Genomic DNA, 19,967 nt, shown 5'->3' with positions numbered 1-19,967 from the left:
TAGTAGGTCTGTTTTGCACATTATCCTATTAATATCTTTGGACGTCCTGCACTAAACCTTTTTATTGTAGATATAACTTACAGTATCTTTTTGATATTTTTTATTCTATATTTCTATAATTGACCTTCTACCTGCCTAGTGTGTATCTACTTCTATATTAATTTGTTATCAAATATAACATACTCAACAAAAACATGCAGCAGACATTAGCAATACATCCTCCCTGCATATGACGCTAAAAGAGTCATAACGTGCTTTCGACACTAGGTGGAGCGGGTTAAAAAACTGTCCAGTTTACAGTGTTAACAACATATATTATACACTGCTGAAAAAGCTCATTCTTATTTGATAAAATTGTCTATTTTCCCTAAAGTAAAAGAGACTCATTTTAAAATCTATAAATCTACCCAGTTTCTGAATTTAAGGTTTTAAATTATAAATAGACAAGTTATTTTTCTAATTTACAAGTTGAATCATTGGAACATTATTTTTCTCATGCCCTTTTTCTAAATGATTTTAGTCTAATGTGAGGGATTGGTTGTTGCATAAATTAACAGGTATTCATGCCTTCAAAATATGTCACATTTAATTTGATATTGAAAATATGGAATCTTTTAATAAAATAGCTTTTTCTATCTCTTAAAATACAGCAAAATAGCTAAAATGATTAATAGAGATGTTTCTAATTTATTATTATGTTAAGTAAGCTCCTTAATGCCTCTTTCATTATTCTGTGTCTTTTTTGTTAACCCCCTTGCTCTTATTGGATGTGTTATTTATGCTTTGTGTCTTTAATGTGAATTAACTCTTATTTTGAAATAAATAAGAGTTAATTCTTATTTAACTGGTAAAATAAGAACCAGCCTGTTTTCTTACCTTTCCAATGGTACAACAAATCTCCTCTGCCAATGCCAAACAGCAGCCAATCTCCAGTCTCGTAGGGCTGCCAGGAGCCTGCCATGACTGCCCTTCACCGTCAGGCCCACTTCTACTGGAACCTCAACATGTGGAGGAATATTATGTTCAGTGTTGAGTTCAGATTCTGCCTACGGCACATGGATCGTAGGGTCACAGTGTGCAGAGGACGCAGAGAAAGCCTTGCTGATTGCTGCACCGATAGAGTAGGAGTGGAGAGGATGGGATGGCCTGCAGTCCTGACCTCAACCCCATTGAACCCCATTTTGGGATCAACTTGGCCCTGCTGTCCGTGCCAGAGTGACCAACACCACCACGTTGGCTGACTTGGGACAGATGCTGGTTGAAGAATGGGATGCCATCCCACAGCAGAGTGGCTGGCGAGCAGGCTGGTGACAGCATGAGGAGGAGAGGCTGTTGCTGTGGCTGTGTTTGGTTCTTCCATAAGCTACTGAGACTGCTTGTTAAATGAATCAATTGTTGCCAATATGTCTTTATCAGACTTCAATCATCCAATCCACCAAACAACACCAAACTACAGTCAGCAGCAAAAAAAGCTGTTTGGCATTGGAAGAGGAGATTTGTCAAATTTGTCATGGGCTCACCCCACATACTCCATACTGAAAGGTAATTAAACAGGCTTTCCAACGGTATAAGATGTATTGCCAAAAAGCTCATAGAAATTATCTACATTAGGCACGTTCACACCGCAGTACTTTTCCCACTTTAGTTCATCAGAACTCTTTAGTTCTGATGAACTAAGTACAGATCGCGTTTACACCGGAATAAGTCCCTGGGGGTGGATTATCTAAATGAAGCCGCTGACGTCACTTTTTCTGCTTTGGGNGACAAACCCGTGATTATTCTCAAGCTCTGTGATTGGTTGACCTCCAACTAAATAAAGTATGATTTTATCTTTTACGAAACGTTTTTTTTCATATGGAATGTAGTTGGAGGTCAACCAATCACAGAGCTTGAGAATAATCACGGGTTTGTCAAACAGAGCACAAGGTGTAGTCCTAAACGATAGCTGGGGATTCTGGGTAGTGTAGGTTCTGCCATCCTTTACTCCGAAAAAATATTTGTTTCTCCGAATCGAAGGGGAAAAATACAAAAGCATTGCACACAATTTAATTGTAATAATAACAAGGATAATCTGGTGTTTTTTAGTCGATGAGTAGTGCAGATATCACTGTAAAATCAATCGACAGTAAGGGGAATACTTACTTCCGGGTGTACAATTCTCCGTTATCCAATGGGAATGGACGCTCACATTGCCTTTAAGGGCAGCCGACACAAACGAATGCCGTGCTTCCATGAGCGTCAAATCCCGCCGAAGATGGGAATACATTGCAATCAGTTGAAAGCTATTTGCGTCCCTTTATGAAGCTGAAGGAGCCTAGGAGCGTCACAACTTTACGCCACGGGACCCTGACCAAACGTCGCTCCTGGACGATTATGGAGTGAGAGTGTGTTGCCCTGACACACCGGGGACACATATTCATGTATAAAAGACGTTCAAAGGTGCATTTTTCATGATAGGTCCACTTTAAGTAATGGCTTCATCCTGTTTTTAAAATCTAAATTAATTTAATTAGCGAAGATAATTGGATTTCCTTCATCTTCTTGGTAAATTGTTTAAAAACCTCAAACCTTAAGCCAAGCCAGAGAGATGGTGTTCAAAAAGTTAACATTTGACTTGTTTGCAACATGCTTCTTTTGTTACATCATATGCAAACATGTTATCATGCATGTGATTTTGTGCTATCCTACCTCGGGAGCCCTGTGAGTAAGCAGACCACAAGTTAGGGATTCTCTAAACAAAGTGAACCTAAAGTTACAACAGAGGGCTGAGTGTATCCATGGAGAGATGACAACTACAAAGAAATCACAGTCAGATAAGGACAGCTTGCAATGCTGAAGATACACTATCTCGCAACATGCAGGTCACCCGGCCTGATATTTGCCATCACCATAGTAACTCATCATTGGAAATCATTTTGGAATTCCCCACAGCGGGTGCTCCCTCACACACACAAACACACACACACACACACGCACACACACACACACACACACACACACACACACACGCACAAGCATACACTGATGATTCAGAAAGGCGAGCTACTCCTTTGGTACAGAGAAGAATGTAAAAGGGGAATGAGAGACAGATTGAATTGTGGTTTCCACTGCAAGTTGTGAGTCACGAACACGAGGGAGGGACGGAGAAGAAAAAAAGAGCCTATTCTGGGATGGCCGCTATAGCAACATAATAAGCAAGTGGGCAGGTACTTGCAGGGATGTTTCCATAGCAATGCCCTGTGTGTGTATGGATAAATATCACATGCCACAAAGCGTAACGTAGGAAGGAACTTTGTTCTACTTTGTTTGTAAATGTTTTTTATTTGAGAAAACCTGCCCCTCTTTCTGATCTTCATTGACAGCCTGAACTATCTTTGTTATGTCTGCACAGTAGACTCATGGTAACAGACCGATGCTGGGAACACCTTTCACATGTTCAGTCTTGGCACCGCCGTCACATTGCGCAGTCAGAGTAATTAAGTCGCTGAGTGTTTTGCCTTTAGGTGTGTTACTAATTCCCAATTGTTTCAACATTCTGTATCAGCCCCCAGAAAATGAAGTAACTCCAAAGATTTTACACATTCATTGGGACACAGATATCTCTGTGTTTGCATGTGATAAGCACACAGTGTGATCAATTTATCTACAGGGTCTGACAATCACTCTAGTGTTTTGAATCATTGATCCAAGAGAGCGATAAGGGGTTTTGGAAGAGTGTATATTTGCCCTTTGGCTCATCACCCATATGTTGTGCTTCAAGAAAACAGATACCTTCCAAGGCTGCACATTCCAGGCATAGCTGTACATTTTCCAACACTGCAACTCGTTCGTCGGGGAGAATGTAAACTCATAAACTGCCAACAAGATAATACTTGAAATAGCAATCTATCACATATTAATTTGAAGGGTTGGGGTTCCTGTTTGTTGAAAATGCTCATCCAGGCTTAAACTGCTTATTTCTTCACCTAAAATAGCAGGTATCTGTTAACTGATCTGTAAAATCAAAGTTTCTCTAAACAGTGCTGATTTCAGTTATTATACTCAAGAAACATTTTACTAGGAGGGACAATTGCAGTTGTATTGCATGGGAAGATGATAGATAGCCTGGGGTTAGGGCTGGGCAAGCTGACCATATATATTGTCAAAATGATACAAACATTTATATTATAAATATTCTACATCGTTTATATTACAATAAATGCTATTTTTACTACTGGGACTACTACTTTTTTTTACTACTATATTACAACCTCTACTTTTCATTCTAAAGGTATTTAATTCAAACTGGAGTCTACAACAATAAGCTTTATCCTGTAATTATTTTATAAAGACTATTTATTTATTGAATTACCAAAAAATCATAATCATGACCTGTATTGTGACAAAAGATTGAAATGTGAACATTTAAGTTTTGCACAGCAAACCCATAAAACGGTTGCAAAGCTATTATAACTAACTTTTCAATATATTTGTATTTGTTCAACATAAAGCTGAATACTATTGGACAGAAGTGCATGGAACGGGGAGGAATGGATTAATACCTTTTTTTATATTTTCAACTTGTTTCCCTGACAGTGATCAATATTGCTACACTTGGTAGTCATGTTAGCGCCTGTATCCGTTTTGCTTTAGTTTGACAACCTCACTCCCAGTGCCCCACCTCCAGATTCTGGTAATTTGAGCCAGAGGCAACTCTGGGGTTTCATGTCCAAAAGTGCACGGGCTGTCTGTTTTCCCTCCGCCGTACCTCTCTCTCTCTTCCCTCGTGTCACGCACTTTCCTCTCCTCTCTCACACTGGCAACCTCTGTTTCAAGGCAACGCACACTTACCAAGAAATCACTTATAAATAAGCCCTTTTGTAAACAATGATGCCCCACTTCATTTAAAGGCTCTTACTTACAGGCATTGTTATAAGCCAGCTTGGTTGCTCTATCATCTTGTCTCACCCTGCCTTCTTCATCTATTTCCCCTCAGCGGACTGACCTTTGACCTCCCTCATTCCATTCCAGTACTAAATTACTATGCTGTGTTTTAGTGCCACAAACAAAGTGTACACCCCTTTAAGTACACCATGGGAAGAAACGCCCCTCATACCGAAGGTCACTTTCCTGGATAAAGGAACATGCTTGTCATAATTCCAGTTTGTGTTTTTCAGTGTCCTTATTTGCCTTTGCTGGAATTTCAGTGTATTAACTTGTGCCTAGCTGTACCTCGTATGCAAGGGGACACATGAGGTGAGAGAAGCCCTCAAATGCTGACTGAGTGCCCAATTCCTTTTGCTCAATTTTAGTGTGTGTGTGTGTGTGTGTGTGTGTGTGTGTGTGTGTGTGTGTCTATGTGTGTGTCAGAGGGGCTGCAAGCCAACCCCAGACTAGAGTTGAAGAAAGCTCCATGAGACGTTGAGGGTGGGACTGCGTATGTGTGGTGAAAAATACTTGTTTCACTCTGCCTAGAGACGCCCCTGCGGCCTTCTGACAATACTTACACATTCTTCTATTGGCCCTTTAGCACAGACACTGTTTCAAAGCTGTAAACATGTCTAAAGTGAAATAAATATCTTTCTAGGGGTTTGTGGCCACCGCTACAACTTGTTTTTAAAAATATCTGCTTATCTTATTATAACTCTTCGAGGCACCGAAAAGGCTAAACCAGTAAGCAGAACTTGTTTAGCAAAAGCCACAATGTATTGATCTTATTTGGAGAACACTTTGTTAGACTTCAGCCTCTGACTCCCCAGTGTTAACTCCTCACCTCACTGTTCCAAGCCCCCCACCGGCTGCCTCACTCTTTTCCAGATGTGTGTCTTGCACCACCAGATGCTCAGCACATGCATACCATGCCTAAAGCTCCTACAGGGGACTGACAGCCACACAGGGACCTTGTGTGGCGAAACAATACAGCCTCTCACTGTGTTCTTCCCCGTGCCAGCACTCCTCACTGCTGCAACTGCTTTTAACAAACCCCCCACCACCACCACCTCGTGCACGGACATAGAAATATGTCCAGAAAGCAAGGAGAGAAGAAAAGAGGAAGGGAAAATAAGTAGTGAGTGTTTGGCCCAGAGAGAGAGACCAGGGGGGATGGGGGGAAGGCTGGCAGAGCTGGAAGAGAAAATGTTGCTGTTGGCATAAAACTGCGTATTGTTCTTGTGGCATGGCTTTAGTTTAGGTTTTAAACTCAGAAGTTACTAAGCACAAATAAAAACAAGAAAATGGTATGGACCTAATATAGCCTATTGAGGCTTAAAACAGTTTGTGCTCACATTCATTTCATTTTTGATTGCACGATAAAAAGGCTTTTGTACCTCTACTACTTCAGCCATCAAAGGGTTAGTAATCAGCAGTGTTGTAACTGCTGCAATGTTGTGGGTGAAGTTCGAGTTATTTGCTGAAGTTACAGCCCTCTTCCACCAAGATCCACAGGATGGGTGAGTCATGTGTTCAAGGACTTGGGCGCTTCGCTGTTGTGGGAACATTTCCATTTTCTGATTTCCATGAGACCACAGAACAAACTAAAATGGCCTCCCTGATTCAACATGACGGTGGAAGATGGTTGCACCACAATGATCCCGAATCACGCTTAGTAAGTAGGAAAAAATGACAGATCTGACTCACAGTGGGAAGAGATTCATTTCTTGTGCATCTCTCGTGTGTGTATGTCAGAGAGAAAAACAGGCCCACCCTAGATCTTTGCTTTAGATTTGAATATATTCAGTGATTAAATTAGCATTCTACATAGATTACAGAACATCTCAACACTGCTATTCAAAGGGAATGTGAATTCTTAGAATATAAATGTTAATTTTCATGTGTGGTGCTCCACGTGTCCTATTTGACCTGTAGCTATAGACGTCACATGACGCATCACATAAAGAAATCAGTTATAGCAGAGGTAAAAGAACTAGCCAGGCTACAGGTGTGGCAAATTATCAAAAGTGTGATACAACCCTTGATATGGTTGGGTGTTAAAACAAAGATGTTTTCACAGTAATACATTAACTCTACCAGACAGAGGGAACAGCATTTGAAGCTTTAACATTTTCAAGTATTAGTAACATTTTTAAAACAAAACAAGGGAGTTATAGCATATATTTTAAGCTTTCAGTCTGATGGAAAAATAATGTACTCTATAAATTCAGAGAAAATAGCAATGACATCTTAGTGGTCTATTCCTCTAAATTGGAATCATTTCTTCTTTATCCATACCAACTTGCAGAAGTGGGCACCGAGAAATTGGCATTTCTGCACTTTCGTTGGGTGTGGTCGAACCTTAAAGATTTCGTAACCCTCTAATATCGAATACATAAACTGTATTTAAGCTTTTTTTGATATAAAAAGCTAAATGTTATGCTCCAGTGAAACTTGAAGGTAAAGTTTTAATCTGTTTTGATGTAAACTGCCCTTTGCCCTTGTAGAAGAGAAGGTTGTTAAAGTGGATCTGGTTTTTTTTTACAACATTTTTTCAAGGCTTCATCTAGCCTATTCAAAGCACCATAAACATTGAAACTAAGACCCATACTTTAAAGCAGACATTTTGTTAGATTTGACAGACCACAGGCATCATTACATCTTTCCAATGACAAGTCTTTGCTGCCCCTTGCTGGAATCAGAGGGTACTTCAGCATTGGCTATAATTGTAAGTTAGTGGAGCTGCTTCTCTGGGTAGTAGTTCAAGTGATATAAATTATTCGTAATTATGATGTATGCAAAGTGTATTCACACTTACATCAGAAAAATAAGTACAAATGTCTAGGATATTCTATAGAGGAAATATCCAAGTCGTTTGACAGCAAGGTAAATCTTTGTTTCACTGACCTCTTCTGGTTTAACGTTTCAGCTCTGATGCTTTCCAACCACACCCAGCTTTGTCATTGGGTAGGGTCATAACTGTGCAATGTTGCATCATACAACACGGATATCATGATGGTTGAAAAACATGACATTTTTCACTTCTAGTTTTGAAAATAAACGTGTCACATGATACAATTTTATATTGCCGTTTATAGATCCTGGCCTGCACACAATAAGTTTTACCTGTAAACATTTATAGTCACTGTTCTGGGTGGTACTCTGACGGGAAATTGATCGGAATTCAAATATGCTTGGATAGTTTGCCATTTGAACATGAAATGAGACTCGAATCAGACCAAAGACATCAAATCCAAAAGATGGCATTGTGGAAAATGCTTTATTTTGCAGGTCAAAGAACACAAAAACAGCTTGGGGCCACTGACAATTCACTATTGTCTTTACACTGTCATTCTCGTAATAAGCACTTGGTCGCTTAGAGTCAATAGGTATTAAGTGTTGGAAAGCAGAAGCGAAGACTGTCCCAGTGTCCTCTCACTTGAAGACCTTGCCCTGGTTGAAGGCTTTACCCACATGCTTGAAGTCTCCCTCCCAGGCAAAGTACTCCTTTACCATGGTCTTGCACTCCTCGCTGCTGGGATCAAGCTTACGCCAGTCATATGATTCGTAGTCGATTTGCCAGTCTGGAGACAGCTGGAAGGGAATAAAAAAAAAAAGTTATTTGAATGCAAGTGAATGATATTCCTGTCCGACAAACTTATTGATGTACCACCATCATGATAGTTCCTCAAGAGGCGAATACTTGGACCATCAAATGGTTTACACTGAGAAGCAGACTATAAAGCTTTAGTGTATGCTTCAACAATCTAAAGAACGCCTTGTTTTAAAACATTTTAAAATCAGAAATGTTGTACAAGCTGCATACAGCTGTACAGACACCCCAACCTACAAAACCCAATGTTTAAAGTACATTTTTGATATTGCATATAATTTGTGCCCATAGCATGAACCAGCCTACTGCTCACTGAACCAGAGGTGACTGGGATGAACATGGTCTCTAGTTTCTCTACCCCCGTCAGATTAAGACTTTGTGCCATGAATGGACACCGCCTTGCCCAGACAGGGGCTAGTTAAGCAGTTGATCTACATTCATTTAAAGTTAAGCTGCAGTCAAAGTATTTTACATTGACTATACACAACTGACTGCTTTTGGACAGACAACATTTTGAGTGTGGGTATTATAAAGGGCAGGACATTGTGGAATGTATATTTTTTCCATTTCAAAACTTACAGGGAAGACAAGTTCCTGGCCTCTGAAGACCCAGACGCCTGAGATGGTGCTGTTGTTCTTGGTACCAAACAAGAGGACACTGCCAAAGGCATTCTTTCGGAGTTTGTCCAGGCGCTGGAACATACCTGTTTACACAAGAGTTTCAGACATTAAACAAAAAAATAAAATCATACATACAATCAGTACCGACAAATTAAGCACTTTACTAAAGTTCATCATTTCTACACCAACTTCATGCATGAAATAGATGTGGCCAAACAAAGACCAACATTAAAAGAGTTAGTCTGTATAACTGTGCCCATAGCATGAACCAGCCTTTACTCACTGACAGAGTCGACTGGGATGAACATGGTCTCTAGTTTTTCTGCCCCCGTCAGATTAAGACTTTGTGCCATGAATGGACACCGCCTTGCCCAGACAGGGGACATCTATTTTCCCCTGAAGAATGGAGTTGCCCAATTGGTGTCAATAACTGTTACAAACCAACATAGAAATTCCAGCTATTAAGTGTATGTTTGATACACAACCAATAGTGTCAGTGTCACTGGTTAAAGCACTTCTCTGTGATTACATTTTATTATTTGATAATGTTATTTAAAAAGCCGCAAATTTGCAACAAACATTTTTTTATGTTGAAACAAAAGCTACTGTTGAAACACGTACCTTGCCCAGGGGGAAGTTGTTGAGGAAGGCAAGGGTCCGGTTTGTCTGGCCGAAGGTGAAGGCAGGGGAGTTGCTGGCGACTTTGAGGCGAGCCCCGCTGTACTGGGCTGCAATTTGGGCCTTGAAGGCCCGCCAGTTCTCTGGGTATGTGTACAGAGTCTAAAAAATAAAACGAGACAACACTGCCATTAGAAAACTATTTCAAAAAGCAACCCAATTGAAGGTTCACGGTAGCATTTTCGCTAGCAGGTTAGCCTATGAAGCACAAACATTCTGGTTGAATTGTCTGCTACGGTTAAAAAAAAAAAAATAGATAAATTGTAATAGCCCTATCATATTGCTCGATTACTAAGCCTACATAAAAAAAGAACCATCAGGTAAAATAATGATGGGATAAAAGCCACACGTCGAGTCTAAGTGATATCGCACAAATGAAGGTGCCATCCAATCAAGATGCTGGGCCATTTAAAATGTACAGGATAGAAATTAGGGCAGGTGAAGCCGCTGGATTGTAATACTTTGCCATTCAACTATATCGACTAACAAGGCCAAATGCACTCAGTTAAAAAATGAGTAAAATATTTAGCTATATTCACGTGCTTTGTAGCTTGTTTAAATGCTAACACATGCTAGCTACCAGTACCGGTAATGCAGCCGACAGTTGTTTCTACAGCTGTGGATCAAGTGGCTTTAAAAAACTTCAAAAAAACAAATATTGGTTACAAGTCTACAGAAAGAGAACATTAACACCAACGTAAAGGAAAACTCCCAATGCAACACTAAGCTTTACATCCTGGAAATATCTAAGGTAACGTGGCACAAGCCTGGGCCAGAAGTTGGGCGTGAATCGCCGTGAATGCAACGTCAGGACAGCATAAGCTAACCTTAGTTTGTAGGAACAATGAATGACATTTTACATAAATACCAGCAATAACGTCTACCTAACGGGTTGAAAGTGATGTTTAAATCCCAAGGTATTCATTGAGAGTGCGGATGTTGCTGATTTTTAACGGATTGACCCATGAAAATTAAAAGAAAAACCATAAAGCTAGCCATTTTACTCACCCCTGCCGCCATCTTCAGGACGAGAGAAAGAAAGACCGAACGCTCCGGTGACGTATTTACGGCCACCAGCCGTGCGCGCCCCTGTGATTTCCGCGTTCACGTTTCGCCTCATTTGAACAGAGACGGTGTCAGCATGTTATGTACAAGTGACAAGATATTACAATTCAGTGACATTTAAAACACAAAAAAGGATACAAAGATTTAACAAATAAAATATTTTATTGCTCAGCGTACAAAAAAATGATAGTCCAGATAGAAATTATGAATTCTACATTAAAATTAGAGTACATTAATATTAGGCTCTGCTTCTGCATTGTATGCAGTTTTGCTATTCATTTAGTAATCATTCTCCGGGCTTTCCTTTAAATCTTACACCTATTCCAATGAAAAAACAAATGAAATTATGTCAAAACTCCTGACTTTATACAAATTAGTTAAGAAAAACGAATACTTCTGACCAAGAAATAACTATGACATAAAATGTCCCATGTGTAATGTGCTCCTTTTGAGGCGAATCAGCTGACAAGACCTGAAAGTAAAATAAAGAAGACAAGTTCAACAATCATTTATATAAGAGAAAATAAAACATTTTTATAAGTGAAGTCATAAACAGCAAAGCCAAAACTGTTCATCACAACCAGTTACCAAATGGAATTAATATCATGTTGTATTTACTACTAGTCAAAATTAATCAACAATAAATAAATCTTTGCAGGGCTTTTCAATATTCTGCCGACCTAATGATGGATCATCAGCCACCTGTATGACACAGTTCTTTGTAATACTCACCCAGATAATCATCCATAAGAGATCCAATTGCGAACTAAAAAACAAGAGAAAAGCATTTTTTTTGTATTCAGTAAATCAACAATCACTTCATAACTTCTATAAATGAAAATCTGAGAAATAGTAAAAGAGAAAAGTAGTTGTGTTCGTATGGCAAGGAGAAGAAAACACATAAAACACTTACAATGTCGTTCTTGTCAACCCTTGTTCCAACAATCTTCAGCCGGATCTCATCATCTTGTTGGATTACAATGTCCTTGAAACAAAAAGAAGAACAACCTTCTTTATTGCAAGCCTCAGCAACAGTTAACAGGATAGCACCATAACTGCGAACAGCACCATCACTAATTCTTGCTTTTGTTCGACTCCTGATTACTTATGTTTTCTGAAAAAAACCTTAAACACAACTATTATTCAAATGAACTGAACTGTGACATGTACTTAGAAAAATGTTCGGCATTATTGTGATTTATTTTGTTTTAATCTCCAGCTGGTACCAAGAAATACAAATAAAAATGCTCACCTCATCAGTTGTTTTATAACAAGGAGGATTGGAGTTTGGGTCAAACTCCATTTCTGAGGGGATGGACTGCAAAAAACATAGTTTCTCATAAGATAAGGACAATATAAATCAAAAAAGGGTGAAAGCCAACCAGTGCGGTCCAAAACTATAGATGTTAAGATAACTCACATGGCGAGAGATAAAGCAGGACATGGGACCAATTTCTGTGAACAATCCAACCTGCAGGAAACAGAAAAATATAAATAACAAATAATCAATTTTATTATATTACAAATAAGCCAAAAATAAAATAATGTCTGTTGTCAGCTATTCATTAGTTAATATTCAACACATCAATCACTGCAAAAGCATCTATAAGTGCTCTAGAGAATTGAATGAACACGTTTAAAATACAGTTGTTGTACAATCATCTTTGTCAGTCATCTTTATATATAATATGATTTATATCCCAAAGTATCAAAGTTTAATTGATTTAATGTCAGCTTTACATGTCATCAACGGATAATGTTTCAGCTCAAGAAAAACTGCATAGTGGCCATAGTAGCACTGTGTTTTCCCTCACCTTGTTAACCTGAGTGACCACAGCATCTACCACCTCCCCTTTGAATGGGCGGAACACGATGGCCTTGTATTTGACGGGGTAGAGGACAAACCCTCTCCCCGGCTGGATTACACCAGCCCCGATGTTGTCGATGGTAGTAACTGCGATGACAAAGCCATACCTAGGGGAGAGAAATACTTAAATCAATGACATGTATACTGTATGTGCACTTGGGGAAAAAAAAGAAAAAATTGAAGGAGTTTTGTATACATGTTTAAACTGTTATGATGATCTCAAGAGCAAATACTGGTCCTGATTTGTTGCATTTGGCTGGTATCTCAGACTATCATTAGAATATTGTTATGACTTAATAGTTGATCCCCTATAAAGCAGATGGAAGTGATAATGTGTTTATTTCCGCCTCGTGCACTGAACACACGTACACATTAAAATGGCTGTTTTCGGTTGAACATAGAAGTCAAAACGTACAGTTGTTTATGGACCACAATTCAACATTACTTAATCAGCTCAGATCATCCTTAGAATATTGTTATGACTAAATATTTTATCCCTTATAAAGCAGATGGAAACGATCATTTTGTTTATGTTAGCTTCTTGCCCTGAAAGTGTTTATAAGTTCTCTGCACTGTCTTGTAGTGCAATACTATTTAGTAACATATTTTGCACACAATAAGTGGAATATGTATTATGTACCTGACATTTCAACTTTGCAGTCCAAATACAGATTCGGTGCCACTAAGCTAAGAACAAACTAAAAAGTGTTTTGAATGCATGATTAAGACTCGGAGGTACTCACTTGCCAGTGCAGGTTCCCTCCACTTCTGTAAAAAGCTTCTGCTTCACGGTGTTGAGGAGGTTAGGGCCAAAGTACCTCGGGTGTAGTAAGATTTCATGCTCCAAAGAAATCTGAAAACAAAAAACTTCCATAGGTAGTGTCGGTTGCATAATTTAATAGACATTGTACTGTATTAGATTGTTATAAAGGTGATCTTGCGGGTGCTGCCCTGGTTAATACAAGCAATAAAAGCCAATAGAAAACTTAGTGGTATTTATGCATAACTATAACATAACAACGTGTGCGGCAATGATGTGAATAAGTTGTGTTAAACTAAATGAGCTGGATGCTAAACAATGAGCTATTTACACATTCTAAACCAAACACCCTGCTATCGGTAGGCCCATACACGGAGAGTAATAAACATACTTACATGGTAAAACATGTTTGCGTTTACGCTCAAATCGTAGTCGGTTAATTTGTATTGTTTTGATAAATTATCCAACCCGTTTTCTACTTTATGAATGAAAATATGTCGCTCGTTTGCGACTTTGGTTATTTCCGGGTCACGGGGTCAGGAGTGTGATTTTGTTGCCCTGGGTTTTGTCTCTCAGAAAGCATACGCTCTGGTCTCTGAGTAAATAAATTCAGAGATCTTCCTTAATATTCGGATGAATAGAATATGCACTAATCTCAAAATGAGTTGGTCTGTGGGCTTTGTTGTCTTTAAACTGCAAAACACGCAGGTTGTTTGGTTTGTTTTTTGCAAATGTTTTTGGCTGCGTAAAACCCTGCCAGTCCTCTCCACACTGACCCCTGTCGGCGAGGAAGACACACAGCAGGAGGGCGGGTACACACAGCAGGCGCGACTGAATACGGGTTCATGATTGGTTTGTTTTGCAGGACCAATAACTTCTGACAAATCGAAGCAAAACAGAATCTTTTTTTGACAACACAACCACTGTCATGATCATATGATTCTGATACAACCCGCAACAGCTATTGCACAGGTGGCTGATATTTGGAAAGATTGATAAAAGACGGCCGGCGTCTCTCCTGCACTTTTCAGCCAGGCAACATGGCGAGTAACCTCGTCTGGAAGTTATGTCGTCCCCCTTTGTTTAGACAGCTGGTAAGTTGTCGAATAACCCTTTACTCTGCATGTATCATTATTTTGTGTATGACTAATGTAACTCCTGCCCTACGTCCAGGCCTCTCTTCGGTCTGGAGCTGAAATCCGACATTTCTCCAGCATCGATCCGCCACCGGAGAATATCAGTCGGTATCCAGTTCCTTACAAGAAAGACCTTCCTCATGATATAGTGGATCTTATGGAGGAAGTTGAGTCAAAGGTAGAAAAAACAACATTTAAAAAGACATAATACTGCACATGAACATGGTCCTATTCTGCTAAACCTCACGTTTCCTTCTCTGCAGGGAGGCTTTTTGCCAAATGTCTTTAAAGTCCTCTCTCATAGACCAGCAGAGTTCAGAGCCTTCTTCAGTTACTACAATGAACTAATGAACAAAGAGACAGGTTTGTTTGTGTGTCCGATCCCCACCAATCATAACAACTCATAAACATACAGTGGATGTCAACCCAGACAGCCACTGCCCATAACAATCAGGGAAGACTGTAGAGGGGAAGTATAGATCCACTCCTTTTTAAAACAGAAAAGGAGGTTGTTGCTAAAGTCTTGCCCCTGATTTGGTCTTGGTGATCTTTTCATTTTCTGAAATAAATAACTTTGAATTGGTGACTAAGGAATCATGTGGATCCTGAGGGTAGACCAATGCCTTATGGGCAGTGGCTGTCTGGGTTGAATGCATGAATCTTGAATTGGGGAAGTATAGATCCACTCCTTTTTAAAACAGAAAAGGAGGTTGTTGCTAAAGTCTTGCCCCTGATTTTGTTATCAAATGTGTTTAGACATATTTGCCTTCGAGCATTTATGCTTCACTTTACAATAGAAAACTATATTCTCAACCAGTACAACCCTAGGTGTGATTCGATCTTTTCCCCACCACCTCTACTAAACGGAACAATATAACATTCTTGTGCATGCCTGTGCAGGTGTTTTTGGCATTGTGGCCACTTCCTAAATATTTTAGACCGGTTTCAAGAGGAAGCTTGCTCATATATCTAAATAAGTTGTTGACTAAAACAAGCTCTGATGCTAAGTACTGTATGTTGTTGTTGTATGAATGTGTTATTGATTTCATGATTTTACATTAATGTTTTACCAATTGTCTTCCAGGCGGATTGACCAAGGCAGACCGTGAGCTGATTGTTGTCGCTACCAGTGTCCACAACAAGTGTCTTTACTGTGTGGTATCCCACAGTGCATTACATCGCATTTACTCTAAGAAGCCCACTCTTTCCGATCAGGTACAAATTTATTTTTACTATTTGCCTCTGCTTTGCGTGTTATAATACACAATTACTGCATACATGCATAAGGGTCGGCATTTAATTATTCAGAGCCAAGCAATGTTTTAATGGTTAAAATAGTTATAACATCACATCTCAAAGAAGTCTCTCCTTCCTGGTACAGGTGATTGTTAACTATGAGAATGCAGAGCTGTCTGCTCGGGAGCGGGCCATGCTGGACTTTGCGATGGCTGTGTGTCGCTGTGACACCATTACAGAGCAGCATTTCCAGTCTTTGGAGGAAGTGGGCTTTGACCGTGAGGATGCGTGGGACATTTCTGCCATCACTGCTTTCTTTGCCATGTCCAACCGTCTCGCCCACCTCACCGACATGAGGCCTAACTTAGAGTTTTATAACATGGGACGTATGCCAAGGGACAAGAACAAGGACAAAGGGAATGTAAAAGGAGAGTAGTGATACAGAAAGGATTCCAGATGTCAATGTATTATTTTATTTTGTTATTCTGTTTTTATGTAGATGACAAAAGAAGCATGAGAGACAGAATCTGAGTTTGTTGTGAACCTCCTTGTGTGTGTAGGTGTAGATGGGGGAGACATGGTTTTAATCAAATGATTACTGACCCTGACTTTTTGAATGTGTTGTGGCTCTGGCTGTTTCTCGATCACTTGCCATATTGTAGGTAAAAGTGAATCTTTTGCAGCAAGTTGGTCATTACATGAATCATTTGAACCAATTTCACAGTTGTCTTTCATTTAGTTTATGTCATAAAACCTAAAACAATCACATGTCAGAATCTCATGCCAGCTCTTAATTTCCTTGTTCACTTAAAATAGCTCTGTGCTAGGATGTGTTGCACATTGCATTGTTACCGTCACTATCAATAGGAGTTTGAATACGTAGCATTGTTCAAAGCAATGGAAGCTTGTGTTTTAAAGTATCTATAGGCCTTTCATATTCTAAATAAACTATTTTGTTAATAATATGTAAGATTTGAAATTGATTTTCTGACTTGGTCTCCTTCTTTTGGGTTTTGTAATACATCAGGAAAGTCAGTGGTGGGACAGTAAAAATGCAGTTATCACATAATATTGGTGAAGTATGTTGTAACACCAGCAGATGGCACCACATCTTTGCCTTTATCAGAATGGCTTGAATTGACACTTTATATATTAATGTGATCTTTTAGTTCATACAAACAGCACATGTTTAACATTAGCCAACACCATCTGAAATGGAGAAAAACTATTTTTATTAGAGAACTGATTTGGATTAGGATAATCATGATGGGTGCAAATCTCGTCTCGTCGGTGCATTTCTAGTTTATTTCACTGTAAATGTCATGAATAATTTTCCCTGATCTAATTTCTGTGTTACACAACATTCTCTCCCAAAGTTTATTTTCTGGCAACCTACTTTAATGCTGACGTCCCCATGCTGTCTACATCTACACTGATACGAGTCAAACATGACTCCCGGCGGCACCAGAAGATTGACTTTGTTGTGCATATGTGAGTGAAGTTAAAGTTACAAACTCTAAATTGCAATAGGAGCAATAATTAAAGTTGTCTTTTTTTGTAAGTATTTGAAAACTACATCCCTCTCTTTGATATTTAGGACAAACTCAAACACTGTGAACAAAGATGTGATGAACGACAGTTCCTAAGCATGAATGATATATCTGAATAAACTTGTTGAGTCACAATATGAAAGTCAGCCTACCTTAAAATTGCAAGGGGCTTTTCACTATTTTTGGATTCCTGTGAACGAGCAAGAGACACATTGTTAAATCATCTGAAAGCTAATCTATTGATGTTTGTTTAAATCATTTCGCTGATAGCTTCCTCCGTGTGCTTTTCATGACCTGTCGTTATAGCTTGGATTAAGTGTCATACGTCTCAGGAAGTGCTCATGCATTATTACACCTCATCATTTGGCACCAACCCTCCTGACCCCATGTCTCCTTTTAGTGTGGGTGGAACTTTCTGTAAAATAAAGAGCAGTAGCAACGCTCCATGAATTAACAGCAATTTTGGGCAATTTTCCTACAAATGTCCATATGTCATAGCATCCCAATGCAGTAAAAATGACCCAGAAATCTGGATCTATTATTAATATATATCCGATCCAAGATTAAAATCAAGTTATTGTCGGCTGATAAGCACTACAAGTGGACTGAATGCTTTGACACATGCATTTTTTGAATTGTGTATCTCTCATCTTTTTGTGTCTGTGCACAGCCTCCAGACTTCCTGCAGTGAGAGTCAACCCACTTAGCTCGAGGAAAGATAGGAAGGTGGGGGGGGGGGGTCTTTGTATGCCTCTGCTGGGTGTTCAGAGCAGACTTCAGACTAAGAGTTGTTTGACAACTTTTCCATTCTGTCACACTTGCAAAGGAGAGAAGCCTGAGTGGGCAGTCAAAGTGAAGAACATTATTTCATAAAAGATATTGAGGGATTCTCTGCCCCTATTCGAACTTTTCTCTTTTTTTGTAGTGGTCAAACTCTTCCTGTATCCTCAAATTTAAAGCCAACAAAAGACCCCCACCACGTCTTGAGCTGGATGTGAGGGCACAAGCTTGGAAACAGTTGATGTGGTGTAAGCAGGAATTAAGTATTAAGAAGCTATCTGTGCAGGGGATATTTTAATGGCAAGCATGGACATTAGTTCACATACATCTTTTACTATTTAAGAAAAAGCTGCTGCAATAAAATAAAAACAATAGTGACAATAATGAGCATCAGATATTAGGTTATCTTTTCGTTTAACTGATATGCTCTTTTTAAACACAGGGGATGCACTCGCCCTCTGTGACTCATTGAAGAGAATGCAGACGGGCTTGCGACTGAAATCTAACCAAGCGAGCACATATGGGACATTAGCAGATGGACAGACACAAGGATGAGGCCATTATCTTCTGTGTTAAGAATGTGTCAGTTTATGTTAGGAGTGTCGGAGCATGCATGTGTATACGTCTGTGAATGCACATTGTTTCGTTAATGTTTGTGTATCCATTTACGTACAGCAAAGTGTGTGCGTGTGTGTGTGTGTGTGTGTGTGTGTGTGTGTGTGTGTGTGTGTGTGTGTGTGTGTGTGTGTGTGTGTGTGTGTGTGTGTGTGTGTGTGTGTGTGTGTGTTGAATATGTTCTGTGAGCATTTGGAGCTGGGGTCATTTGCATTAATTTAAAGTGAGCAGCTACTTTTCCCTTTGCTGGGATTCAAATCCCTATAGACTCTACATCAAGGATAGAACATGCAGTCAGAACACAGCTGTGACACGAAAGGACGGAGACAACACATCTTTGAAAATAGGTTAAATAATACATGTCAGATTTTTGAGTCAGGGCCTCTGTTTGGAGCTGCCATTTTGTTAGACTGATATCCTTAATACACCAGAGTGTAATGGGAAATACATTTCATAGGTTGCACTTTTCTTTGAAGAGTCTACTCCATATCTGTGAGACTAAGGCACATTGATGCTAACGTTACAATGTTAAGATGTTTACAATAAGTAGTGCTAAAATGCCCATGTTTAGTAAGTATGTTACCAAGTTCACCATTTTTTTGCCCGTTAGCATTCTTATATGAGCTAATTAGCACCGAGAAAAATAGCAAAAAGTTATGGAAACTGCTGCAACCAATATTATCCAGCTGAGGCTGAAAAAAAGCAGTACTTAGACACCGCTTCTCCACATGGCCAAAGCTCTCTCGTGACCTCTCAATCAACCAGTTTGAGAAGTGTTTCAGATTACACTGTGCAGACTGATAATCCAAATGGACATTTGCTCAGATTACTTTATGCTTGCGGATTATTGGTCATGCATCATATTTGCTGCTGGAAGAGAGAGTGAGATTCATGCTTGTGATGTTTTTTGTTTGTTTGTGCATCCTAGCTTGCTTTCTATTGGGTATTTAGGGCACACACATTTGTATGCTTCTTTGTTTTTTTGCATTTATGGCTGTCTGTACCCATACAGGTGCTGTAGGTTTCAGTTCTATTTTTAAGAAAATGACAAATTACGATGAAAGCGCTGTCAAGGCAGCCATCAAAAAGTGTGACCTATGACTGTCCTCTGCGGTCTGAAACTAAAGGCTTCAATAAA

The 19,967-nt window shown here is 39.4% G+C and overlaps 3 protein-coding genes across 3 annotated transcripts; 1 reads left to right on the top strand and 2 right to left on the bottom strand.

The window, feature by feature from the left end:
* Positions 1–8,151: 8,151 nt before the first annotated feature.
* Positions 8,152–10,918, bottom strand: LOC104942607 (elongation factor 1-gamma-like). The gene is made up of 4 exons (XM_010767849.1): positions 10,829–10,918; positions 9,749–9,922; positions 9,101–9,229; positions 8,152–8,502 (listed from the first exon to the last, which is right to left on the bottom strand). The coding sequence occupies exons 1-4, from the start codon at positions 10,838–10,840 to the stop codon at positions 8,344–8,346; spliced, it is 474 nt and encodes a 157-aa protein (XP_010766151.1). The 5' UTR covers positions 10,841–10,918; the 3' UTR covers positions 8,152–8,343.
* Positions 10,919–11,028: 110 nt separating this feature from the next.
* polr2g (RNA polymerase II subunit G) lies at positions 11,029–14,055 on the bottom strand. Its single transcript, XM_010767836.1, has 8 exons — positions 13,908–14,055; positions 13,496–13,605; positions 12,700–12,859; positions 12,306–12,356; positions 12,138–12,203; positions 11,799–11,870; positions 11,618–11,651; positions 11,029–11,357 (listed from the first exon to the last, which is right to left on the bottom strand). Exons 1-8 carry the CDS (start codon positions 13,917–13,919, stop codon positions 11,344–11,346), a joined length of 519 nt encoding a protein of 172 aa, XP_010766138.1. The 5' UTR covers positions 13,920–14,055; the 3' UTR covers positions 11,029–11,343.
* A 319-nt stretch (positions 14,056–14,374) lies between these two features.
* LOC104942593 (uncharacterized) lies at positions 14,375–16,867 on the top strand. The gene is made up of 5 exons (XM_010767838.1): positions 14,375–14,606; positions 14,686–14,826; positions 14,912–15,011; positions 15,733–15,863; positions 16,030–16,867. The coding sequence occupies exons 1-5, from the start codon at positions 14,553–14,555 to the stop codon at positions 16,318–16,320; spliced, it is 717 nt and encodes a 238-aa protein (XP_010766140.1). The 5' UTR covers positions 14,375–14,552; the 3' UTR covers positions 16,321–16,867.
* Positions 16,868–19,967: the final 3,100 nt, after the last annotated feature.

The sequence above is a fragment of the Notothenia coriiceps genome, unplaced genomic scaffold, assembly GCF_000735185.1.
Source record: "Notothenia coriiceps isolate Sejong01 unplaced genomic scaffold, NC01 NC01_scaffold00004796, whole genome shotgun sequence".
Lineage (NCBI taxonomy): Eukaryota > Metazoa > Chordata > Actinopteri > Perciformes > Nototheniidae > Notothenia > Notothenia coriiceps.
This window is presented reverse-complemented; position numbering and strand designations above follow the sequence as displayed.

Coding starts and splice junctions, on each gene's coding strand:
- LOC104942607 (XM_010767849.1), bottom strand. Junction 9,230..9,748: donor GCAAGGTACGTGTTTCAACA/GTAGCTTTTGTT, acceptor ACTCTTGTGTAA/ACAGGTATGTTCCAGCGCCT. Junction 8,503..9,100: donor GCCAGGAACTTGTCTTCCCT/GTAAGTTTTGAA, acceptor ATTCCCTTCCAG/CTGTCTCCAGACTGGCAAAT.
- polr2g (XM_010767836.1), bottom strand. Junction 12,860..13,495: donor GAGGGAACCTGCACTGGCAA/GTGAGTACCTCC, acceptor TCTCTCCCCTAG/GTATGGCTTTGTCATCGCAG. Junction 11,871..12,137: donor GTTATAAAACAACTGATGAG/GTGAGCATTTTT, acceptor TTTTGTTTCAAG/GACATTGTAATCCAACAAGA.
- LOC104942593 (XM_010767838.1), top strand. CDS start 14,553: ATGGCGAGTAACCTCGTCTGGAAGTTATGTCGTCCCCCTTTGTTTAGA. Junction 14,607..14,685: donor CCCCTTTGTTTAGACAGCTG/GTAAGTTGTCGA, acceptor CCCTACGTCCAG/GCCTCTCTTCGGTCTGGAGC. Junction 15,864..16,029: donor AGCCCACTCTTTCCGATCAG/GTACAAATTTAT, acceptor TTCCTGGTACAG/GTGATTGTTAACTATGAGAA.